The sequence below is a fragment of the Chamaea fasciata genome, unplaced genomic scaffold, assembly GCF_029207755.1.
Source record: "Chamaea fasciata isolate MVZ Bird 193981 ecotype frontalis unplaced genomic scaffold, bChaFas1.0.hap1 SCAF_5, whole genome shotgun sequence".
Lineage (NCBI taxonomy): Eukaryota > Metazoa > Chordata > Aves > Passeriformes > Sylviidae > Chamaea > Chamaea fasciata.
The window spans coordinates 13278119-13305695 of NW_027094090.1; the positions used below are offsets into that span (position 1 = coordinate 13278119).

The 27577-nt window shown below is 39.5% G+C and overlaps 1 protein-coding gene across 5 annotated transcripts in view; it reads right to left on the minus strand.

The window, feature by feature from the left end:
* SRPK2 (SRSF protein kinase 2) overlaps nucleotides 1–27577 on the minus strand; it is a 130023-nt gene that overhangs the window by 71594 nt on the left and 30852 nt on the right. Inside the window, exon 1 of one of the 5 annotated variants that reach the window (XM_066182855.1) lies at nucleotides 15434–15569. The exons of 3 other annotated variants lie outside the window; for them this stretch is intronic. In XM_066182855.1, the coding sequence (XP_066038952.1) occupies nucleotides 15434–15471 (38 nt within the window). In that variant the 5' untranslated portion in view covers nucleotides 15472–15569. Of the gene's footprint in view, nucleotides 1–14942; nucleotides 15020–15433; nucleotides 15570–27577 lie in introns of those variants that run through there. One more of the 5 variants, XM_066182854.1, reaches the window with a different exon arrangement.

Below are 27577 nucleotides of genomic sequence, written 5' to 3' on the forward strand. Positions count from 1 at the left end.
GCTAGAAACAGGAGTATTAGATGGAGATAGATACTTTCAATCAATGTGGGCATAAATTAATGCTGCTCATTGAAACCAGAGTTTGGCCATGCCCAGTCAGTATCTGTTTCTTTTAGCTAATGCTTTAATGTTTGCGAACTGCAAGTGTAACACTAGAAACAAGATAAGGAGTCACTCAAACAATGGCTGAGGTAATCAGGACTGACTTTAAACAAGTGCAAGAAAAGACCAGGTGATTTTCTTTAATTTTGCTTAGAGAAAGCAAGAGATACTAAACTAAGCTAAACACATAACAAAATTTTAAAGGTATATTTCATTTACACGTGCCTTTATATTTACATTTCAAACAACATCTCAAAACTGAAACACCATTCTTTCTAAAATAACTCAAAAACTGAGGGGAAAAATATCCTTCTCTTCAGCCAATATACCTACTATACTTGCTTGGAAGAAACATATATATGCATCTTTCATACTAAGAATACCAGTCTTTACGAAAAATCGAATCACTTGAAAGAAAAGTTCTAAATAGACAAACCACAGTCATACAATTAAAGACATGGTAGTAATCTCCTGTGAATAAAACACTCCGTGTTTCTATTGTTAATGAACCTAATTACACTACAACACCACCATCACGTTAATTATGTTTATGGATTCCAGCTCAAGAAGAGCCTGGATTGTCCTGAAGTATGCAGATACCACCACTTGCAGTTGACTAAAAATTTAAAAAAGAGAAACCTTTGCAATATGACCTAAGCAAAACACAGTAAATTCAACAGATCTTGGGAAAATTAAACTAGTCACGTCAGCAACACTGGAACATTATTTAGTACTATCTAGACACATTTGCCAAATTTAACTGGCAGGAAGCTCATAAAACTAAGAAACCTATACTGCCAAATGAAATATTTATTGCAATAGCATGATGACTCAAAGCATTTGACACTGTCCCACACAATATCCTTGTCTATAAACTGGAGGGACATGAATTTGACAGATTATCCACTTGTGGATAAGGAATTGGCTGGATGGATGCTCTCTAAGGGTTGTGATCAGCAGCTCAATGTCCAAGAGGAGAGCAGTGAGGGCTGGGGTTCCTCAGGGTCAGTACTGGGGTCGGTGCCGTTTAACACCTTGGTGAGTGACAGGGATCAAGGCCAACAAGACGGAGCTGTGCAGTGCTGTCACACTGGAGGGAAGGGATCCACAGGGACCTTCACAGGCTTGAGAGGTGGGTCTGTGAGAACCTCAAAGTTCAACACAGCTGAGTGCAAGGTGCTGCACCTGTGAAGCACAGTCTCAAGGCAGTGTGAAGCACAAATATGGCTGGGTGGAAAATGGACTGAGAGAAGACCAGGAGAAAAGGATTTGAGGATGCTGGTGAATGAGAAGCTTGACTCAAGTCAGCAACGTGTGCCTGCAGCTCAGAAAGCCTATTGTGACCTGGGCTGCATCCAAAGCAGCACAGCCAGCAAGTCAAGGTGATTCTCCCCCTTTACTCCACTACGCTACTCCCACCTGGAATACTGTGTCCAGATCTGGGGCCCCCAACATAAGAAGGATATGGATCTGCTGAAGAAGTCCACAGTAGGCCACCAGGATGATCAGAGGGCTGAAAGAGCTTCTCTGCTACAAAGACAGGCTGAGAGAGTCGTTGTTCAGCCAGGAGAAGAGAAGGCTCTAGCAACATCTTAGAGCACCTTCCAGTTGCTAAAGGGAGCTAAAGGAAAGCTGAAGAGGAACTTTTTACAAGGACATGTAGTGACAGGAGAAGGGGGAATGGCTTCCAACTTCTGCCCAAAGAGGGCAGGTTTAGATTACTGTGAGTATGCTGAAGCATTGGAACAGGCTGCCCAGAGAAACGGAACCTCAAACATGGAAGTGTTCAAGGCCAAGTTGGATAGGGCTTTGAGCAGCCTGGTCTCAAGTGGAAGGTGTCCTTGCCCGTGTTAGAGAGGTTGGAACTAGATGGTCTTGAAGGTCCCAGCTATGCAAAAGGATTTCACAATTCCATGATGCATGGAATTTTTCGCCTTTATAAAATAAATTGTGCATTTCATGGTTCCTAGTAATTTGCATTCTGAGGTCAAATCAACACACAAAATAAGATGACTTACAAACTCTCAGCTTTACATCCTCCTATGTTCCTTCACTAGTTAGTGATTCAATCCAAACAGATCACCTCCACTGACATTTTGTTGACATCACCCACACCACTACAAAACAGCAATTTAAATCCTCCAATCCGGCACAAGGAAACCAATCTATATTTCACCAAAGTTCTACCAGTTTCTACTACATTCCATGAAATAACACTTTTATTAAAAGCAGACTTTTGCATTGCTATGGAATTATGGGATTGAATGCTAACAGCAGCAACAAACGTGCCAAAATATAATTAGAAAGAAACTTGAAAACTCCCAATCTTCTCTTATATTTTAAATTACAAAACTCTTATTTTCAGCTCTGGAGGACTTGATTTAAAAAGCATTAAATTACTTGGGAACAAAAGATAAAATTAGATGTATCACGCTCATGGCTTTGGGACAAAAGATTAACTATGCTCTTAAACAATTCCACCTGTAAAATACTGTGTAAATAAATAACAGCTGCCTGTAATGCCTTGTATTTGCTGCACTTCAGAGAATCATAGAATCACAGAATTGTTTGGGTTGGAAGGGACATTAAAGCTCATCCAGTTGAACTCCCCTGCCATGGGTGGGGACATCTGACTGCGGGAGGGATTGTTCCGCACCCAGTCCAGCCTGGCCTTGAACACCTCCAAAGAAGGGCCATGAGGATGGTGAAGGGTCTGGAGGGGATGCCACATGAGGAGAGACTGAGGTCTCTTGGTTTGGTCACCCTGGAGGAGACTGACTCATTACAGTCTTCAACATCATCATGAGGGAAAACACAGGGGCAGGTACTGATCTCTTCACTCTCGTGACCACTGACAGGACATGGGGAATGGCCTGAAGTTGTGTCAGAGGAGGTTTAGGCTGGCCATCAGGAAAAGGTTCTTTACCCAGAGGGTGGTCAGGCACTGGAACAAGCTCCCCAGGGAAGCAGTTACAGCACCAGCCTGATGGAGTTGTAGAAGTGTTTGGACAGTGCTCTCAGGCACTGGGTGCGACTCTTGGGGGGTCCTGTGCAGGGCTAGGAGTTGGACTCAACCACCCTGACGGCTCCCTTCTAACTGATTATTTTCTAAGATTCTATGATAATACATTCCTCCTCCAATCAATTAAACTACTCACAAGAATCCATTTACATATGGCAGTATGCACAATACATATCACCAAGGTCTACATTTCAATAAAAATAGCTGTAGCCCACTAATTATTATAATGTGCCTATCCTAAAAAAACCCACAGTGCTATGTATTTTACAAGTAAACCTTTGTGCACCAGTACCTACAGCACCTCTAAGCATGGAAAGGAAAAGAAACTCATCAGGAGGAAACAACATGGGTTCAACAAGAGGAAATCATGTGTGACCAATCTGATACCCTCCTACAATGGCATGCCTGGCTTGGGTTGATGAGGAGAGGAAGTGGATGCTGCCTGCCTTGACTTCTGCAAGGCTTTTGACACTGAATCCCGAAACATCCTCATCGGAAAGCTCAGGAAGTGTGGGTTAGGTGAGGGGACAGTGAGATGAACTGAGAACTGGCTGAATGGTAGAGTTGTGACAGGGGCACTGAGCATATACTTTAGTATATACTTTGACCATTTTTATCTATATCACAACACATTCTGTTATGTCTCTTGTGAACTCTAGCCATGACAAGCTGACAACTGAGTTATCAAACTTTACGTACATACACAGGAGCGAAGTTCTGTTGTATTTTCATGTCTCTTTCACTTCACATACTTCACATCTCTTTCAATACATCATAAAATAAACGTCCAAATAATTAACACAAAATCAAAGGCATGAGGTAACGAAACAAACTGATGACACAGGACTGTAACCAGATGGTAACTCAAAAGGAGTGACAAGAAGTATGGACTGGAGTGGGAGTTAAAGGGAAAGCTCTAGGATAAATCTTCCACTGTAATATTTCCATATAGAACCCCACTGCAATTCAAACTCAGATTACTTTTTGTAGGCAACAGTACATACATGAACTATTAGTTGTGGACAAAACAACATGGTCTCAGAAGTAGTTCAGAGAGCCAAGAAGATGTTAGTCTCAGAAGCTTTCAGGACTTAAGGAAGATAGTCTTTTTTCAGCTCTAGCTGACTCATACAGGCTTAGACCAAAGGAGCAGGGTGATGAAGTACCATATGAAAACCTAGTGAAGAAAAGCAACATTTAGAAGGGGGAACAAAAGCTACAACCAAAACCCAGGATGGTCTTCATCTAAACACTCTTGCCTCAAAGAAATCCAGTGGGAACCTGACAGAAGCCTTGGAGGACAGATCTCAAAGCAGCTCACACCCGTCCATGGGAAAGATCTGACAAGAACTACTTGCAGTAACAGGCAAGAGTCCTCAGATGCCATACAGCATGACCTGGGAACAAACTGCACGGTCCAGAAAGTTAACAAAGGTATTACAGTACACATAAAGACTTTTTTTTTTTTAAGCTGTATTTTAGGTATAGCATTTTTGTCCTATAAATTTTATGTCTGAGACAGAGCTACTCTCTAAGCATTCAGTATTTGGCTGCAGTCAAGGCTGAGAGCTGAACTGAATACCCTCCTTTCAGTCTCAGTGAAAAAGGAACATTAGGTCTTTGACACAACAGCTGAAAAAGCAGAAAAAAAAAAAGCAGTAAAAAAATGCTGTGCCTGTGATTCCAGGAGAGAGTTGCGTGGGGTTTTTTGGGTGTTGTTTTTTGAATTTTGAGGGGGTTTTTTTAGTACAGTACTTGCTAGACAGGCAGACTAGAAAACATCAGCAAAATAGCTGCTTGTTGCACTTTGTTTCTACTTTGCTCAAGCAAATGAGCTCTGTTTACATGTTTTGTGTAAATAAATAGCACTGCACATATACAAACAAACTCACAACCTTCATATCATATATTTCTCTTTCTGAGACAACAACTTGGCAAAGTCTCAAGAATTAGCTATCTCCTGGGCTCCAAGAGTAGAAATAATACATGCCAGGTTTTCTGAATACTGATGTCAGATAGCCAGATACTGACTAACACACATTGTGGCTCTGTGCTCTTTTGCCTGCTCATCTACTTTGAAAGAGAATTGAGCAGTATCTCAATGTCTGCAGCTCAGATTAACAACTGGCCTTCCAGTCTACCTTAGAGACATAGATAGCCTCGTTTAGAAAGAGTTATGTGACTCTTTTTGCCTTTTTTAACTGGCACTTTTGACCACTATTATCAGACATCTCTTCTCTGGACCAGACCACAGAAAAGTACGATATGAGACAGTTTATGCTCCAGAAGTGTTTACTATTATTAGGCATCCCTGTGTTACCTCTAATGGATTTTGTGACAAGCACAGATACCACTTCAGCAGAGTCATTAAGTACTGCTCGGTTTTGGTCATGCCTGAACTTTGCCTTCATTAGATGTATGAGCTTGACACATCCATCAGTGTAAGTCGGAAGCACAGAGTATGTATCTAACACAAGGTAAGAATATACTTCACTCCTCCTTTCCAGAAACATAGGTCTAAAAACTAAAGAGGAGTTACAATGTAGACAAAACTCTGTAATAGCAAACTTCCAGGAGACTGAGAAGTAGCAGCAAAGCACTTGTGCATTTCACATCCTCAGCTAATTTCAATTTTTTGGATGCCTGTATCAGATGGCTAAAAATCTAAACAGACCTAGACCCAGTTTTGACAGGTGTTACTAGGCCCCTGGGAGACCAGCGTAAGGTTATCTGATTAAAAGCTAACCATAATAGCAAGGATCAAAAGCAAAACAACAGGTCAACCGGAACAACGTCAACAGCAAAAATGGAGCATGTGAATCAGCTACTCCTACAACTATCAATTAGACCATATTCCCCCAGTGTGAAACCTACAAAGATGAGTCAAAACTCTTCCCCAAAAACACCTTGAAAACTGAAGGTCTTAAGGGGTAAGGGATTTATTATGGGATGCAGGGAGAAAGAACATTTTGGGGTTGTGTAAAAATCTTACCACAGTACCGTGAGAATGTGCAAGATGCTATGAAATGTTCAGAGGAAGGCATTAGGTGGAGGAAGACTGGTATAAAAGTGGGTAAGGGAGAAATACGTAAGGGAAAATAGCAAGGAAAAAGGATAAATGGGACAGGTCCAGTACAAATAAGCGTCTGGTCCATACACTTGTCTGACTAAGTCCTGCCCTTGATCATGACAGTCCATCCCATATTGTCATTAAACCCTATACCTGTCTTCTTTGTGGATGCACTTTCTATTTTGAGTGTGTACATGTGAACTCCAGACTATTTCAAGTCAGACTGGCCAGCAAGTAAATAAGGTCCAAGTGCCAGCAACTGGAGTGAGAACATGAATCTCAAGGGGCTAGAAACTACTCAGTGCATTTAAAATTGGCTGGGAGAGCACACAGAGCTTTGTGCGCGAGGTTCTACAAAAATTCCACCAGTGGACTTCCATTGCGAGGAGTTGGAAAGGAGCGAAAGGATGGGGCTGTCCATGCAAGTTCTTGCCTCAGTGCTCTGTGTGTGTTTTTGTGTGTGCCAATAAAAGCCCTCGTTTGAGCCTCTGCTGCCCTGCGTGGCCAGCTGTGGATGTATTTTCTGTACGTGAGCGTGTGCACACACACCCCTATGGGGAATCCTCCCTGGCTGGCCCTGGGGACACAGCAGTCCTGCACTTACCTATTTAGCTGTGACAGGAGATATTGCCCCTGGGACACCAAGCCCTCCATGCCTGGCTACCTCTAACAACTGGCATGGCTAAAAGGACACATACCTTTAGCAAGTTTCTTAGCAAAGCTATCAGTAACACTTTGAAGGTGAAGTGTCTAAATCTGCCTTAGATTGGAGTTTGGGGTAGTCTCTAAGACTTTTAGTTGCAGACTGTTTAAGCTGTCCTGGCATCTGTTGGAACACACTCCATGCAGTTCTGCTAAGGCATTTTTTAAAGCACTGAGTATTTAAATGATAGTAAAAAAATGTACTGGCATTCTCAGACACTGTCCTGCTTCAACTGGATGACTTCTGGTTCTTTTAATAGCCCTTGAAATTCCTATGTGCTAAACACATTTGAAAAGAATCTTGACCAGTTCTTTCCTCTATGTTTTCTTTCCAAGCCAGGACTCATTTAACAGAAAAGTAACACAAATAAAGCAGACATACAGGTGAAACAAAGCACATATAAATCAAACTACAGGAACATATTCAATAACATTGCCTTGGAGAAACCTGTGAAGAGATTTCCAAAAAGAACAACACCACTTTTAAGTATTAATGGTCTACACTAAAAAACCATGTATTCACGGGCAGCATACTGCAGTTGGGGTGCCCAAGGAATAGGGTCTAAGCTAATTCATTGTGTCAGTAATCCACTCACAAATATTAAGAGTTCTGGAGAGAAAGAGTTTTTCCTCGTTCACCAATAATTTCTTTGTAAGTCCATTCTTTTACTTCAGTTATGGAACATAAGCATTCTGAGGATGGCTGCATCTCTCTTTATTTGGCTTTCTAGACTAATACTCTGAAACATTAATTACCTGGAAAGGAGCCAAGTGAGATTTCCAAGTCCATGAAGACTGTTTGTACTCTTATTTATAACAGAATGAAAGGTTTTAATTGATAAAAATGTACTTCAGAATCACTACGGCTGATGATCTTTTTCATACCTTAGGGAAGTCTTGGTCCAAAGCTGTATTAGTCTTCTTGAAAGCTGACACTTCTCATAGCTAAGACACCAAGCAGCAGTGGAAATTCCTGATTCTTGTCACATACGCAACAGGAGCTGTCAGAAAGGCTTTACACTGTCACACTGGGAATGACGAAGCACCACTCAGAGGAAACCACCACACGTGGTCTCCTAAGGGTAAGGTAATCCTTTTATAGAAGGACTCATAAGGAGCAGAGCTAACTCCAAACATCTTCCATTCTAGTTCATGGCATGAAATAAACAGAGGTGGATAGCGTCTGGTATGTGGGCACAGCAGGAACTAAATGCTTCTGTGGATAGTGGCTGCAGCAGCTGAAGACAACAATGAGAATCCATAGCTCATGATGCTGGGCACAGAATAACAGAAGAGATGTCCACTAAAACCCACAGAAATTTCAAACCACTTTACCATCTCCAGAAAAAAAAATCATTGCTGGATATTCTGATACAATAGGTGTAAGAGAAAATAATGCTGTCTCTTCATAGTCATATTAATGACAAAAAAAAAATACTCCCAGTTTCTGCCAGAACTAGTAAAAGTTAAGCTTTGACAACTCAGGACAGAAATGCAGTTTTATCCCAGTTTCTGCTGCAATAATATAACCCTCTTTGCACCCAGGAGAGATACACACTCTCGCCATGAACAGCGGTACTGGGCAACAGAAAAAAGGTTGTGACCATCCCAGTAGGTTTGGGGCATAGAAGTTGCTTCATGAAAACATGGCGCTGAATTCTTAAAAGGTTTCATGCTACTCCAGTGACATTTCACCTAATAAGGAGTAGGTTCAAGAAATTCTCCTTTCCATGGAATCAGACTGCTCCAAGTTTGGGGCAAAGAAGTCTTGAAGATTAACCAGCCCAACGCTACCCATGTCTCACAACTCTCAAGAGAAGAAAATACAGTTTTTTAGTAAACTAGGGTATCACCAATTTATGGCTATTTGTTGCATTAGCAGATATCAAGACAAAATTAGGACATTTTTATTAATACAGAGAGGTCACTTAAAGTGCTGTTATTAACACAATGGTCAAAACTTAATACAAATAGAACATCTACATGAGATGTGGTTCTGGTTTGGAACATTATCCAGTCAGGAAAGAGAAGCAATCAACCAGCCTGACTGACCTAAAGCTATAACCAGGCAAGGAACACTGTATAGATCTGGTGAAGAACACAGGCAGAGCTTGAACCTGGACACATTTCTTTGGTAATTGAAGCTTTAAAGACTAAAAAGAGAGAAAGAGAATGAAGCAGGGAAAAAAGGAAATCGCAGTTCACCATCCATCCAGTCACAATTACCAGCATGAGTTTGGCAGGTATCCTAGATGAGATAAATTTCAGATCTGTATTTAAGGTAACAGTGACTGTTTAGATTTTTGTCAGAGATCACCCAAGACTAAAGGCGAGTTCTGAAGAAAATACAGAAGCACCTAAGGCAGATATTGGTTCAGGAGTATAAAATTTGTGAAGACAGAATTGGTAAAAAACCTGGCCACAATACCCTTTGGACAGGAAAGGTATTTTTCAGTCCACTGTAAAGTTCAGATGTCCTCCAAACTGTACAGTAAAATTCACATAAAGTCAAAAGCTGAGAGATGGCACAATTTCCTGATAATATGCTTATAACACAAAATATGCAATAAAATGGAATGCTTATATTTGCATGCATTAGCTTAATATGTTCCTAGCATCCCTCAGTAACTACATCAATTCCTTATCAATGAAAACACACGTATCACAACACAGTAAATACACCGAATTACATGAATGTCTAAACATTTTATTATTGATCTGTAAGTCTATAATATGAATATGCATATAATATGAAGACGCAGAAAACCACAGATTAGTCTATCCTGCAATACACTACAGCAACAACAGAAATACAAACTTTGGACACAGGTACACATAGTTTTATGCAATCTATCAGGTAACATTCCTTTACCATCCACCTAGGAGCTGGAGAAGACATTTTAGTGAAGGCATGACCAAGACAGTGATTAGGCAAAATGTTTCAAAACATAAACCAGATTAAATCTGTTACACAAAAGGCTTTGCTTTAAATGATGCATTACTTTTTTCCAGACATTTTTCCTGGGATAGAACTGGAATACCTCAGAAAACATATTGTGCAAGTCATAGTTTTCAAAAGTTTTACATACATTTTTTTAGCCATTAAATAACTATGCAAACCACCACTGGATTGCTTGAGTCAGTTTCCAGTGAACAGTTCTCATACAGGAAAACCTCATACAACAGCCCAGAACTTTCCATCTCTCCCTTTCACAAAATTCTCTCATTTTAGTTCCAACAGGAATTGACAAAATCTGAGATTTTAGTTTTCAGAAGGTATATTAGAAATTTCCCTGTAATAAAAATCTCACAAATACCTGCACGATGAAAAGTCATTAAACATCTAAAAAAATAATTAATGAAAAAAAAAATAAGTACTGCACAGGCCCTCTTGAGTAGTAGCAATACTAATGATATATTTCACTTGTTATTAAATATCAAAGTACATAATTTTTTTACCTACAGCAGAAAATCCAGACAGACATAAACAGAGTCTATCCCTGAAAACCAAAATACACTTAAAATTCTCAATCTTTTCAAAGCCTACTGGTAAACTGATAGAGGCACTACGAGCGCTTAAAAAAAAAGTATGGCGTCCCCTAAAAATATCACCTCAAGTGAAAAACATCCTCCACAAGTGGCTCCTTCTATATAAGCTATTTCCATTTTTTCCTACACAAGGACAATGGCATGTTGCAGCATTCCTTGCCTCCACATCCCTTTCATATTTCACTTAAAAGCCTTACATGCTAAAACAAGCGAGACCGTGAAACCTTTAATATGAAAAGCACACAAAATACAGGATTTATTTTGGTCCAGAACTGGTAATCTAAAATTAAGCACCTAGTCTAAGAAAGCTATACAGGTACACTGTCACCCAACGGAGTTGGTGGTGGAATAAAGCACCTCCCTGGACAAACAGCTTAGAACCCACACTAAGATAGGATGATTTTCTTCCTACTTCTGAGATAAAATACAACAAATAGAATGAGCTTGTAATTTGGGGAAACAAAGGGGGACGGGGGGGAAATACATATTAATCACTGTTACCATATATTAAACAAAACAGAAAAGTTATAGTTGTATGACCACTAAAAATAGATTTGAACTGTCCTGAAATGGAAGATGTGCAGTATTTCTTTTATCCTATAAAAAAGAACCAGTAAAGCAGAAAGAAAGCTAAAGAAAATACAGTATTTTGAAAATCTGTTTAAAAGTTACTGGGACCGATGAAGTAGTTGCATTACTCTGACAACTGTTTTTTTTCAGTGTTAGTTACACCAATAATGGAATAATTACCTTATAATGCCCTATTATCTAACAATTATTCCAAACCATTTATCTGACACACAGCAGTATCAGGTTATACTTCATGTTGTTAGCTGACGGTTTGACTTTTAAACATTATTTCTATTACAAGTTACACTTCTACCTTAGAAGAAGTGCATCCACAACCACATTAAAAAAAGAAATACATACACACAAACAGAATAAAAAAATTCCCTGATGCTCCAAGACCCGATGGAATCTTACAACATCATAACTTGTTTCACAATGCCTCCTCTAACAACTAACATTAGTCTCTTAGAAAAAGGAAGCAGACAGTACTCAGCCTCTTTTTCCTTCCTTCACATTTTTCCAGATTTCTTCCTCCTTTACTTTATCCCTGAATGCCAAACCAAAACCACCATTTTTCCTTAAAACTTGCCTGCACCACCTGACACCAAATACTTCTGCATACTGATTAACACAAACTTGTCACTTGAAAGTATTTTCCCTTTACTGCTATTTATGTAACCCCTCAAAACCATGAAAATGGAATTATATACACGCCAGCTACCTACTTTAAGGCTGTTCACAAGTGGCTGCTATTAATTTTTTTAAAAAACACTGAAGGAGAAACTCATTTTGAAGAAATGTGCATATGCAGCCTCTGTAGAAAGGGGGAAAACGAGCAGATCAAACCCTTCAGACTGATCAGCCTAGCTAATAACCTTTATTAGAAAATGCTCCATGGTCAAACTGCATTGCTGACACAAATTTAGAATCCAAAATCAGAGCTGAAGAAATAACAAGCTCTTTGTCCTAAAATTTGAAAAAGAAAACTACTACATACATTAGGTTTGGAGTCTTAAGAGTATCAAGTCATCCAGGTGAAAGAATTAACTTTTCTCAAAAGGAAACAGAAAACTGCCAAGAATTCCACACAGCCGCTAAAAAGGGGGGAAAAAAAAAATCTGTGCAGGTCAAAGCATTCACTGTAGTTTAGACGAGAAGAGTGCATAACTGATACACGAGAAATGAAAGAGTTTTTACTTTCCTGAAGGTCTCCTGAAACATCACCCCTCCTCCACAAGAAGCAAGTGCTGCTACTTGCCTCCTCAGGACATTTCCAGGACTTGGACCAGTAACCTCTTGCAGCCCCCAGGGAAACACAAAGAACATGGGGGTACATGGTCGTTTAATTACTACTTATCGGATAAAGAAACCAGGTGTCACATCGTAAGCGTGCTGCAGGAAAACATATCCATGGTCTCTTAAGGCTCAGACATGCAAACAAATCAATTCAGCGACAGCAGCTGCCGTGCGATACCTGATCCACCGCCCAGCCCACGTGCGCACACACATCCGCAGTTACCTGGGCTACCTTATCAACAAGGAATCAGGACTTTGCCCATGGCAGCGTTAACTACTCGGAAATTCAGGACACAGAGATGCTGTCTGATTGTGTCTGCTAATGAAATATCCCATAGCACGCCAAAACACAGGTATCTTAATCTCACCGACTCAATTCTACAACTTCAGTTTTTCTAGGTTGAAGGGAAAGGGAAAGGAAGGATGAATCTATGAAAAACGTCTCAGGTTTGTATTAATCTACTTTTCAAGGCTGCCAATGTCTTCAAACATCTCAGAGGTGCTTCGACTTTTTTGCTAATGTCTCCTGAAAAGTTCTCAAAATCATAACAAACAACTATCCTAAGAGAACACTGCAGGATTTCTAAAATACTGAGCCTCCATAACAGCCAAGCCACCCATTATATCCCAGCCTCCTTCTCATCAGTAAGATGTGACAGCATGTTGAACTTGCCAAATGAGCAGGAAAACCTACAAACACTAAACTGTCTTTTAGAAACAAAGACCAACCAAAGAAGGGGGCAAGTAATGGGCTTCTCTCTCATTCCTTCTCTATTCCCATTTCACCAGTCTCTGTAAATGCACAGAGCACCTCCTCTCCCCTCCCCTCTGGCTATGCAAGCGCTGTCTAGCAGCCTCTGCTAGCATGGAAAACAAGAAACAAGCCATGGACCCTTTCAGATCTTCCACACAGCATGCCCACACGGAGAACTCAAGCTCCACAAGAAGCCCAACCACGAGGAACAAGGATAAAAACCACCAATAAATAAATAAAAATGCAATAATTAATTCCCTTGCTGTGTTTTTCAAGAACATGCATATTCTCATGTCTGCATGGCATAAACACACATTGCAATTTTTCTACAGAGCAGATTAGGCCAGTTTAACAGTTCAGACACTCAATATTGTAATTATTTCTTTTTAAAAAATCTTATATATTAATTTTCAAAGAGCCTTGAAAGGAACTGACAGCTAATAGGATAGACAGCACTGTTTCATAACAGCTTGCAAAAAAATTCAGTCTATTTTTAGACTGGTGAAAAGAATGTGGTTATTTTAAAAAAAGAAAAAACAAAACACCAACTCCTATAAAATAAAGATGCTTTCATTTATAACTGACCATGCAGCTGATATGTCAAACCAATCTCCAGGTGAAGAGTACCATGTATTTAAATCCCCAAAAGAGATCTGTGTGCATATACAACAGCCACATTTTAATCTTTATTGCATGATAACACATCATGCTGTTAAAAAGAAATCTTACTTTTTAATGAATGACATTCAAATGAATATCAGACAAATGCATCTTTTTCTAATTGTGTGTTATGACCCTTTAAAAGGACCTCTTCATCTAGGACTACCATTAGTTCAACCATTAGCATGTTCTGCTCAAAACCAGACTGATCAGATGTCGGGTGCTGCATAACATTCATTTTGATAAATGTCTGTATTGTATACCAAATTCCCCCACAGCAATGCCAACATAAGTCTTTCCAAAAATTGAGTTAACACCTGTTTCCTTTACTATTTTCACTCCATCATCCTCCCTGTTACCACCACCATTTTATGAGTCTTGTATTTAAAAATTTTAGGCATAAGAGTGGGATAAAGGTTAACAAATAAACATTTGCATTTTCTCTCCTCATTCTTAATTTTGAATATGCAAATACTAAAATGTCTCTCAAAGCTCTTCTTATATTTCTCCATTTTGGAAAGGTGACTTAACATCCCATTCCCCCCCACCATTTTCTGGATCTCTCATTGCTGGTATTTTGCTCTAACTACAGCTGGTGAAAGGCAATTCAGTTTGCTTCTACATATCATACATAAATATACTTATAAATCAAATTAAATTGCTCATTTCGGTATTTCAAACCACCCATGCTACACGGCACTCGTTAATTTTGAAAGATATCTTTTAACCTGTTTCCTTAAGATAGCATTCAGTGCCTTATCACGTCTCTCTATGCTGAGCCATTCAATGAAATAAACTTCAGACCATCATTTCAGCCTAACACAGTTTGAGAGCTTAAAATTAAGAGTATTTTTTGTCAATGTCCAATACTAAAATAGTGAAATACAACATTCAGAGGGTCTTTTGCATACAGCCAAAATGTTTGTTGTATAAATAAAGGGGGGGGGAATGGTATTATGCTTCTCTAGACTGAAGCAGTTTCAAAAATAAAAATGCCCTAAAATGCAGTTGCAAGCAAAACAGAAGTGAGCAGGGCTGGTTTATTTAAAATCAACAAAATAATCACCAGGAGGCTATTTCACGTCAGAAGACTTAAATGTACATTTAGTACCTTTAAGTATTACTCTAAAAATCAAACAGCTACTTGAAACAACACTAATCTGACTGACAGATAAAATAATTGCTTTAAAAACACTTCTGAGTCATTTTGTCCTTACCTGCAGGCATGAACCATTACTGCATGCAGCGACTGCTCCATTTCCTAGCACAGACTTGAACAGGGATCACATCTATCTTACAGAATGTGACTAATAGGGGGATTTGCGATTCCTGAGCTACTTTCCAAAGGACACTCCCTTTTCCACATAACAGGGCACGAAACGCTTCGCCAAGTTCCATTTGCTCCCCGTGTGCAGGGGCAGGAGCGCGGGGAGCGCGGCGGGGTCCGCGATGCCGCTCGCCCGACAGGCGCGGGGTCCGCACCCGCCAGCCCAGCCCGCCCCGCCGCGATCCGCATGCTGCAGCCCGCCGGGCTCCGGGCAGCGCCTGCCACCCGCAACCCTCGGCAAAAACGCACAAAGCTCGACCAGAAGGCCAGGCTGGGTGAGCACGGTGCGAGATCCAGCATGCAGCACGCGGACAATGCCAGCAGCCCCGCGGAGGCAGAGGGAGAAGCCCCGCGTTCATGCGGACGGGGATGCGGCCGTACCTTTCTGGAGAGGACGACTTCTCAGAGTTAACTGACATCAGCAGCTCAGTCTTCTGCTTGATTTCTGGAAAAATCAGAAAACGTTCACCACCGACACCGCCTGCCCTCGCCTTCCGGAGGTCTCGCTTCCCTGCGCCCTTTTGTCCGCCGGAGGCCCGGGACGCGGCGCTGTGCGAGGCCGCCCAGCCGCGCTCGGAGGGCCGGGCCCGCGCACATGACCGCGCACGGCGGGCGGAACCATCGCCGAGCGGGGGGCGCCGCTCCGCGCCCGAGCCCGCGCGGGGCCCGCGGGGGCCGCGCCACTGCTGCCGCCGGCGGGGGGGACGCGGGGGGTGCCTGTCGAAGGGAAAAACGCCGAAACAAAGGATTCCCGGCGCGGATCGTCTGCCCGGGCACCTTGCTAAGAGGCACTGCGCACCCGTGAAAGCCTCCAGATCAAAAGCCCTAAAAAATATGGCTCTTTGAATCATTTTTGTCACAAAAAGCGAGGTATTAAATCACTACTTTCACACACGGATGAGAAACCAGACGTGGAAAACGCCAGGCACACCTGGATTTTGGTTTTTAGTGGTCTGCCTCTAACGTCCCTCAAAGACACTTTGAAGTGTAATGATTCAATTTCCTTTCTTTTTCTTTCTTTCTTTCTTTAATACCCAGTAATGCACCAGAGGGTGGTTGTGCAGAGGAAGAGGCTCCCCGGGGAAGCAATCACAGCACCAGCCTGACAGCGTTCAAGAAGCGTTGGGACGATGCTCTTGGGCAAATGGTGTGACTCTTGGGCATGGTGCCGTGCGTGGCCAGGAGCTGTCTCGATGATCCTGGTGGGTTCCTTCCAACTCAGCACATTCTGTGATTCTGTGATCACCAACCCAGCACTTGTAAGGCCTGGGCTGATACCTCGTTACCAAAATGCCGGCAGCACACCCACAAGATCCTGTCGAAGCAGAACAGAGACTGCTGAAAAGTGAATTCCCCAGCTCTAGAGTCGTGAGGTTTGCGACCCAAAAAAAAACCGAGAGAACAAAGTAAGGGATATGAGCATCATTTTAAGATCTTATCCTCGCCGGAGACAGTAGTGCCACCTATGGTACTGGTAAGACCTGAGCCAACACTACGTCCACTCGGTAACAGCCACAGTAAACCTGAACTGTTTGGGATTAACTATTCCACAATGGAAGACCTTCAACCTGACTTTTCTTCCTCTCTTCACACGTATCTCAGGTACAAAGCCACAGAAATTTCTGAAAACAGAAGAGAAGCTGGGTAACTAGATTTATTAAATTTTTTTTCAACCAAAGTTAGGAAAGTATTATTACTATCTGAATGAGTTTAATCACTCTCATGCTCTGGTGGAAGGCTTGCAAGCTAGCAAGTGATGATCACCTTTTAAAGCATATGCCACTTGTTCTTCCCGAAACATACTGATACTGATACTGATCAGAGGAACCTTCAAGAAGTATCTCAGATCTCACATCCAAAGTAGAAGCTTCTCAGATCTTTGAAAACAGGTCTGTGAAATGTCAGTATGTTCACAACTGGCTCCACAGCATGACTGCAAGTACCATAAAAAAACTTCTTTTACCATTGTCCATCCCAGGCAGCAAGTGGTCCTACAGTCACCACTACCAAGATATTTCTCTGCATACCCAGACTCACATCCCAGTGCAGGGATGAACTAAAGGTCATTTCCCTACCACAGATTCTTGACACCAACTGACTATAAATATGGTCTTCAACTTCAAAGTCCAAAAAAACTTTAATTCCTTCTGAAGATGCTTAAAAATTAAAATTGATTACATAAAGAGATATTAACAAGGCAGGATTTTATAGCAAAACAAAATCCACAGAGTATGGAACAAAGTGATCAAATTATTTATTCCATAACTAAGCCTCCACGTAGGCTTTGCAATGGATGTCTAGATTATTATACTAAGACTTTATTGCTAACACTACACTACAAGATGTTAAAAACAAATCCAAGACATAAGTTACTTCACTGCAAATTTTGAGTCCCTGAATTCTCTACGAGATGCACAGACATTTCTCCACAATGGTATTACAACACATAATTTAATTTTACTTTTAGTAACGAAGTGACAACAAAGACTTATTTAATATAGCTGCAAGAAGAATTTAAAGAAAATGAGACCTCATAGGAAAAAAATTCTAACATCTTAATGACCATTCTACTCCACAATTAGATAACATGTTCATCACAAAGTTTTGGAGTTTTTCTTTTCTCTGTTTCTCTTCTGTCAATTTGAAATATTTGCTAATTTGGGATTTACCAATCTTCTGTCTCTGCTACCTGAGATTTTTGCAAGCGGACCCCTTTGGTTCATTTTAAAAAGCAAAACTGCACCAGCAAACTCAGGCTGATACCATCACTATCACTTCTCAGACAAAACTGATTGTGGGAATAATATCACTAAAATAAGACACGTGAGTTTTCCACTAAGTGCCTTTAGGCCGTAAGAGAATAATGGCTGCAGAAACAGCAATGTTCTCATTTGTTTATTTTGATTATTTATAAATTACAAATCCAGAATTCTGGGATCATTTACAGAATTCATTAGAACTTAGAAATTGCATCCCAAGTCCAACACAACAGGAAAAACCCTTCAAACTGCAGTCACCATAGCACCACTCTACCAGCTTCTGCATCCAGAAGAATGCAAATTAGAGCAGTATTTGTTAAAGTAACAGAAAAAGCAAAGAGAAAAATAGAAAGTTTTACAATTGAACAGCTCTTCCTGGAGGTTTCTTGGTTCAAGACCCTTCAACCTAACACAGAACTAACACTTCCACTTTGAGTTTACCTGAAGCACATTGCCACAAAGGCAAATGCTGGGCTGTTCAGGACCTACACCTCTTACAGATTCAAAGAACCACACCTTTAATGGGTTTCAGGAGTGGATTTGGTAACTGTACTGACCAGCACCCAGAGGTACCGTGAACCTCTGCTTAGTGAGTAAGCATTTACATTCTCACTGAAGAGCTTGGGGCTGTCCTAATTTCTGAAGCCACAGAAAAGGTAGCACTCTACATAGAACCACATCCAGAACAGGTCAGAACACTGACTGAATAAAAGTTGAAGATGAATGAAAATTAGAGCTTGCACATCTCAAAGCATCAGTTAAGGCAGTAAATTTTTTCAGCTACAAAATGACAATAAATTCAGGTATGGGGTAGTATCGTCACCAACTCCTCAGTCATTTCATACACTTCATCAGCCCACTTTGAGTAATTTTGCACTGTGCACAGATCAAGTGGCAGACAACTGGCTCTCAGCCAACGCCTGAGAGAAGCAGATACACTAAGTCTCTAAAGCCATACTATTCAAGCTGTGATTGAATGAAAACAAAAACCAGAAAGGCTCTACACTGCCTAAAATGGCTTCCTAATCATCGTGATTGGGTTTTTTTCAAACCAAAGCGAAGCAGAAACAAACCTTTTTTTTTTTTTTTTTTTTTAGCCTGGATGTTTGCCTCCTCTGATACGTTCAAGTGGAAATTGTGTGTTAGACCAGAGAAAAAGGCATCAGATGAAGATAAAGCAGGAAGGCATTTGCTATGCCAAAAAAAATAAAAAGACCAGAGGCTTGGAAAAATGCAGAGAAGAGTCCTATAAAGAGATGCTGTCAGTTTCTAAACTCACAGGGGATTTGTCAGAGAGCATCATGCCAAAAGCTTCAAGCAACCTGAAGTTTCCACATCAATCTAGAACAAACCACCTCCGAAATTATAAGGGAAGAAACTCTCCACACAAGATGAAGAAGAGAAATTCCATTGTTTCAGCAATGTGAAAGAACAACAAAAAAATTGATGTGGGAACTAGGGATCTCTGAGGGATATATACATAATCTGGAAAAAAGAACAGAGGAGCAGAATTAGCCAGGAGTTTTGTTTATTTGTTTTATCTATTAAAAAACCACACAAGAGCTCTCCACAATAAAAGAAAATAAAAAATCCTAGCTGCTGTTTAAGCACAGATGGAAAAGTGCGGACAAGGTACATGGCACTGCACAAACTGTTCCCTGTGACATATGGGTAGATATCAGAGTCACCACAATTTTAAAGTCAACTGACAGAAGTCACTGTTTCACTAAAAATTTAATCATGTCTACCACAAACAGATTATCTCGATGGTCTACAACATGTTTATCAGTCAAGATTAAAATATCTTACTGACAGTGCATGTATTAAATTTATCCAAAGCAGAGATCCACTGTTGCAGAACTCAACTAATACAGCTTCTTCCTTCTGCCACCCTTGTGCCTTTTGGGAGCAAAAGAAGAGACAAAGCAGCATCTAAACATAAGTACTTTCAATTTTTTGCAATGTAAACCCTACCATACAAGTTTCCATACATCCTTTTTAAAATAAATATTTTACTAAACAGATGCAAGAAAAATATACTTCATTTTTAATTAATAGGTAGGCTCATCCACACATTTTGGTAGTCTAATTTGATCATAAACTAGCAGGTTCAGTGCTTTTCTTCCATTTTCTGTGTAGTTTCTTGTGTCTTGTAGGACACAAACTTGAGGTGCTTTTAGCCTTTCTTCTACACTATCTTTAAACATGTACTTCCTTATGAATATCCATCCTAGTCTATTCTCCACTGAATTTTCCATCCTTACGTCACAGCTACAGCTGCTTGGATCTTACAATTTGCCTATAAAACCCTCATCCTGCTGCAAGTTGAATACTTCCAGTGTTACTGTTAAAAGAAATAGTCCTGCTTCCCAAATGAATCTATGAAGACAGATCAGAAACTATGAAGTCAAATTAATCAAACTGACTATTCTAAGTAATTTTTCCGCCTTGAAGTCATGAACTGCATTAGGAATTGTGACTTTATGTGGACAGATCTGTGTTTTGAGCTTTGGATAATTGTTGTACAAGTGACATGCTAAACAGCACAAAAGGCAATAAATTTCCATTCTCCTGATGAGGCACTGGACTCCAGACAAAATTAGACAGCGTTGCACTCAACTTGAGAGGCTCACTGCTTTATATGTTTTAGATCATACTTTTAAAATAAATAGTTCTAAAAGACTGCTAGAATCATAGGCCTTGTGATTAAAACAGGGGTTCCAAAATGGCATAAACAGAGCAAGCCTAAATTTGATAAGCATATGAATACTAAATGGGGTAATATGGAAGCATAAAAATTGTAACTGCCCTAAAATAAAATCATCTTTCAGATGTTACTAAGCTTTTGAAGTGAGGAAAAAAAATAGTAGCTTTATGGACTTCTTTGGGTCTCTCATGCATAACATTCACATCAATACTGATACACAAGCCAGTAACTCCCTCACTGAAGTATAAGTGACAGAACAACGAGCTGTTTGCAATCTCCTCTTGAGGAGATTACATTTATATTCTTAGTATTATTCTTCCTCAATAAGCTAAATAATATTTCTGCTCAGAACATGAGAAAATTACAATACAACTTTTAAGGCTATGCCGTAATTGAAATATTAAAATCACCATTTGAAGAAATTGTTTACTTCCAAATGATAAAACAAACTCTCTCCTAAAGACATGTCAGTAATAACAAAATGCACTTTAAATTTTAAACATTTTTGTAAAAGTCATGTTTTAATTACTGCTCTGAATGTAAAGCATGTTTTGAAGAAACACTTCCTTGTCCCACGCACCAGTTTTAGGGCCCAGAAAACAGATACAAAGGGAAGTTTTTCCTATACACTGCACAAGTTCAACTACAGCTGGGTCCCACTCATGCTCAGCTCAGCAGACGATATCAAGGAGTCAATATCTAATGATGGGAAAAAATTTATAGAATTTTTTTGTAACTATTTCATTCTCCCTTTCATAAAGGGGAAGATGGATTTACTCAGTATCTACACGTACATTCAATAGACTCAGTGTTAATAGTACTGACTCTTTTGAGGCTTTTGCGAAACTATATGTTGCATCTGATCTTCTCCTAGTGATCTCAGAGCCACTGCCTTTTACATTTCTGATATACTTTAAACTACTGGAACCATATGCTCAGGTACTTTTAAAGAACATATTTATAGTAGTATCACTTTTGTCCTTCTAAACAGTTTTCCATACATGAGCTGTGGTTGAAAAATAATACTTTCACAAAATTTTCTAAGGAAAACCTGTCTTCCTTCAAAATGGCTGCTAGCCCCAATAAGTATCCAAGAGTTAAGTCTACCCTAAGTCTTAAAGATAGACATTCTTCACATGCAGATGATACTGCCAGTTGCTGAGCACTGTTCTCCTTAACAGAAATAGAGGCCAAAGCTAATCTGAACAACAGTACGTACCCTAAATGGTAATTGTTGCCTCGTTTTTGCAGAAGAAAATGGAAGACTATAAGACTATTTATTGAAAACTCATGAACAGAACAATGGTATTTCATTCAAGAAAAATAGCAACACCAGTACTACCATTTTACAACTTAATTTCACTGAATCTTCACCATGAGGAGGACACTGAAAAACACGGGATACAGACAGGAGTGAAACGTGGCAGGAAGGAAGCACACACTGCAGATCACAAGAGTGAAAACAAGCTTGAGAACATCCACCACACAGTCAAGCTTGTTTCTGCTTCTCCAAAAGGGAAAAAGGAACACAAAATTCACAGATGAATTTGCCTTTTGCTTGTTTAAATAATTAGTCTCCAAATATATAAATATACATAATTCACGTAAGTTACAGCTCTGAAGAATTTTTAATACAATAGGATTATATATTCATTATTTTGGAGGAAGTTTGTAGATAAATTTGAGGAAGCACTAGATTTAAGAAGAAAATCATTACTATATGCTATAATTACTCAATAAATGGTCCATTATGAACATAAGGAAGCAAAATTACCCATGTTTAACTAGTTAAACATAGCTATTTATCTGAATTTCTTTTAGTCATCCACGTAACTTAACTAAGCCTTGTTGATATAATCTGGCATTTGATCTACTGCCAGACTATTATTCCTTAATAAAGTGCTTACTGAAACACAAAGGTGACAATAAGAGGAATTCTTCATTCTCATAGTTCTGCTGGGTCTGGCAGCATTTGCTGTACCAGATGTATGCCCAGCACCATGTTGCTTTTCCCTCCCTCCTCCCATCTCAGGCCAATAAACAACTCTGACCAAAGTTTATTAGAAAATCTGTGGTTTTACAAAAAGCCATTCTTCAATGAAAAAAAAAATCTCCATTTTGCATAACTACTTGTCAGATTAAATACCAGTAAGTACACCAAAGAAAGCACTATTAACCCCAAATATACCTCTGCTTGTTATTTCCTAATTATTGATGTACTGAACTTTATTATCTGTAAGTATTTAAGATTTATGAGTATGGTTTTGTTTGGAGGGAACAAGGAAATAGTTGAGAACATTTCCTGGAGCTGCGAGAAAACAGAAAGCTTGTTCCTACAAGTTTATTAATTTTAGGGAAAAAACCAAACAAACAACCCAACCCAAAATATTCTAAATATGTTAAAATAACCCCTGTCCTTTAAAAATCAGTTGCCAATTGTTTCCTATTACTAGGCAAACCCTCATATTTCCATACAGAAATAGTTGGACACAAGGCATCTAGAGACAGAGTGAATTACTCTGTTAGATAAAACACAGTAAGTAATTTGCTGTATTTTCCAGACTGTCTAGAGGCAAGTGGTTTGCTGAATGTACACAGACAACTTTTCTGCTAAAGCTGAAAAAAATTCAACTTCCAGCAAAATAAAGAGCGTTAGACACCCTCAAACTATGTAACTTCTACTATCCTTACTATCTTAACTCAATGGATGAAGTGAATGACTTCTGATTTCTAATCCAAAATATTTCAAATTTATTCCTTTTATATTCTAGTGTACAATTACTACTGTATTAGGATCCTTCTGATAATACCATTTTCTTTTGGGTCTATAATTTGCCTAAATGTCTTAAGTGCTGTTCAAATTTTCAACTACTATTTTTCCATAATTTGCTATTATGTGCTTTTATTTTTTTTTCAAAATTCAAGAAGAAAAATAAATTGCTCTAATGTAGCAGAATGACAATTCCAGTTTTAAAGAAAAAACAGGTTTCTATTCATCCAAACTGAGCCAGGCATATGTTACCTTATAAAGACTAAAGCAGTGACTCATAAAATCTTGCACACACTCATTCTTCCCTCTCCTAGGAGATGAAGCTACATGATTTACCCAAAAGGATTAAATGAGGTCACAGTTATTGAATACATGTTATAACCTTAAACTTCAGGTTAGAATTTCTTCTTACTCTTATATTTCAGAATCATTCACTGTTCTAAAAAGACTTAGTTTTACTTTTCCTAACAAAATTCACAGATAGAAATATTTTTAAATTGAGATATTTAGACAGCATATTCACCATATGCTTTTCAATAAGTTTTTATATTGTGGTTATTATCACAGTGTCTACACAACTGGTTTTTCCAAATATTCTTGCAAGGTTTTTGACATTTCTTAGCCAGCAGAAATGTCAGGCTCTTGTCATTAGACTCCTCAATTTTCAGATGCAAAGACATTCTCAGCCCTGTTCCTCTAGGACACATCAAGGACCTGTTTCACCTTTTCCCAGGCTCATAAGAGTACAAGCAGTCCTCAGAAAAAGCTCCACCAGAAAAACACATCATTCCAAGCAGAAAACAAGCCAAAAATCTTTCCACTTTAGCAGTGACTTGTGCCCCACTGGGCCATGCGCCCACATGGTGATCAGCTTACCCAAAGTCTGAGTCTTGAGGAACACTGCACAGGTTACCGAGTTGTCTCAAACTTCATATAAAACATTCCATATTGTTTACAAGAGAGACAAGGGGCAGAATAGGGAAACAAAAAGTGTTTTCACATGAAGGAGTAAGAGCAAGAGGAGCATCCTCAGCAGCCATTAATAGTGCCAAAACCAAGATACTGATGGCCAGCTCTATCATGCCACACTCACCAAATAACATCATATGCTCCTGGCTTTACCTCTTTACCTCTGGACACGGTACAACTCCTGTGTAAATAAGCCTCACCATGTCCACTCAGCAGTACAGGCTCTGAAACCAGTCACCATTAAATGAAATAGGAAGAATTTGTCTCACAGCAACCTTCCCAATATTAAACAAACCTTGAAATTCTGTATCTGAGCAGCCACCCATCCTTCAAGTATGCTCTTTGCAGCTTGTTTCTTGATGAAGACAACTGAAGGGCCTATGCAAGCTCTGAAATCCTGCTTGAGCCTGTCAGACCAACATCAATTACTGCAAGGAAAAGGCTTTGGATCTGTGGCACCTGCCCACACCTTTGCTATCTCTGAGGTAAAGCACACAACTGGCAGAACGAACTTAATGTGAAAGCATCACCACTTTTCCATCACTGGAAATGCACGTGTGCTGACTGCACCCATCCCTGCCTCTCACACGTGGATGTGACTTCCTGCTGCCATCACCACCACCACTGACAGCAAAAAACACCCCGAGACACTGCGCAGAAGGAAATCGCTGTCTACTGTAACACACACCCCCAGCAGCCACAATAAAGCTGTCATGATCACACCTGAGAACAAATATGATTCTCTGTTAATACAGCATAATTTTATTACCTTAGATTTTTTTTGTTAAATAAATGGATCTACCTATTCTTAAATTACATCTTGATCAAGTTTAATCTTTTGGAAACAGTATCATCAGAAAAAATGTAACACAGGAAAATTAAATTTCAGAATTATTACTGGAGATAAAATTGTAACGATGACAAATTTTAAATACGCATGCAGTGCCCACGAAAGGAGGAACTATCTAGTTATATTTCAAGTGTTTTTCTCACATATACCATTTTCACTCCTTAATTGCCAGTGCTCTGGATTTACAAAGCAACATGAAAATACTGTGGATTTTTTTACTGGGCTTCTCCCAGTGCAATGGACATAGTAGTAACACAGGAAAATATTTCTTTAAACCGATACGAATGTTAAAAAAAACCAACACTGATTACTTGGCACTGAGCCAGCTTACACTTCCCATTTTATAAGGAACGGAAATACTTTTAATTCTTCAGATGCCTGTCTTTGTGAAGTCTGATTGTAAATACTGCATAATGCATACACGTACTGAATATCTGTAATCGGAAATATTGAAGAGGACATACTATGTTCACAGAAATGGAAAGAGAAAATATGAGGTATTTCCAGGTAAAGAAATGCTATGAAAGCCTTCTAGTCCTGAAGGACTTTTATTAGGAATATTTTTAATTGCATAGATAAAACATAAAACATGCATGCAAATATATGTCAAAATATCCCCTTGCTTTGTTTTTGCTCTATTCTTCGATGAAATGGGATGATTTTCCTTTAAAAAAAAAATTTATGTATGCAACAACAATAAATGACTGAAAAGTAATCTGGAGAAATATCTACAAATTTTTGCTGCAAGATATGAGAAAAGGAAGAAGAAAGTTTTTTAGATCTGTTCAGAAGAAAATTCTGGCTACTAAGGACAAAATTTTTTTATAGGAAAGACCAGAGTTGAAAGCAACCCCAATAAGGGAGGTATTTACATAAAGCAGAGGTTTGTCTAGACCTGATTAGATCTGATCCTGCAATTGGGAAGCTATTTAGATCTATGCTGCTTGCCTTTTTTCTGTTGTTCATTAATATCTCATCTACACCGTATCATAATGAGCCACTGCTGATGTAAAATTACAAGTGTTCTTGGCTGGCCTGCAAACCTACCTCAAACATTAAGACTTTCAAGGTTGTTTTTTTTTAGCTCTTCTTTTCTTCTTTTCACACCCTCTCCTCTTCTCCATCTGACTTCCCCATCACTTATTCAGCGATCATATGAGAAACCTGCTATTGTCTTGCTTAAAAGCTGGCTACAAATAGTTTCTTCTGTAGTGAAGACACAGCGATGTAGGTGGCAAGAAATCACCCTCCCCTCTGCAAGTGTGTGCTGATGTCATGGCCCTCTGGTACCTCCCATCTTCTCCTAGATTGCATGACAGATTTTATTGAGTGATGCTGCTCAAGGTGCAGGACATCACCCAGGCTGTCACGCAGCCTTCCCCTCCCCTGCATCCCCTGCTCCACTCCTTGTCCCAGAGCTGCTGGCTGCTGTGACTGACCCAGCACACAGCACCACTGCCACGTGCCCCAACCCGGCCGATGGCATCTTCAAACCAGGAATTCAGGACTTCTGCACATGCCAGTCTTTCCCTGCACACGAGGAAGAGACTTCACTGTTGGCAAGACAGATTTTCAACAACACAGGCCAAAGTTTGGCAGTTGTTAGAGCAACATTTAAACAATATACAATGCTGAACAGGCTGCCAACAGTGTTAGTTACATCTTTCATAAAAATAACACCCTTTTGAACTAAAAGAAACTGTTTTAGAAACTGACCAATGCAGATAATCACAAAGACAAAGAAAAATGGGAAGACAGATTGGCAGGTAACACTATCTGCTAGTTTAGGTTTTGCTTAGGACTCAGAGCAAGGGTGCATCCTTAGGGCATTTGCCTTTACATAAACACGGGAAAACAAATTGAAAGCCTTGTTGAATAAAATGAAAAACCTGATGAAAGAGCATGGAAAGTTGTACTATCTGAATTCTCTTCCAGTTTCACTATCCTGTTCACCATTCCCTAAAGTATCTAAGTTTACAGTCAAAGATGATACAGGCTTGAAAAATCAGATTATTCAAGTTTCAACAGGACTGGCAAGTCTAGCCCAGACAAACCTCACCGATGATCATCCTCGCTCCCATACAAGGAAGGAAATCTGCTTCAAAGATCAGGTATTTTTAAATGCCACTACTGCTTCACCCTACCTTTGGGAATCACAGAATGTGACTATGTTTATATAATCTTTGTTTGCTCCTGGTCTTTAATACTCATAATGAGAAGCTATGAATAAGCATCATAAGAAGAGACCATCTAACAAATTGATTCAAAACAATGTGATTTTCCTAAGTTATGAGAATCACCAATATAGTTTCGAATGTTAATTAGTAACTATATGAAGGAAAAGAAATTAAAGAGAGTACAGAGACAGTTGGGAAACACATGGAGTAAAATAAAATGGGCAGAAATCAATGAGAACAGAAAAATGAAGCAATAGAAAAATACAGCAAAATTTCTGGAAGAAAGAGAAGGA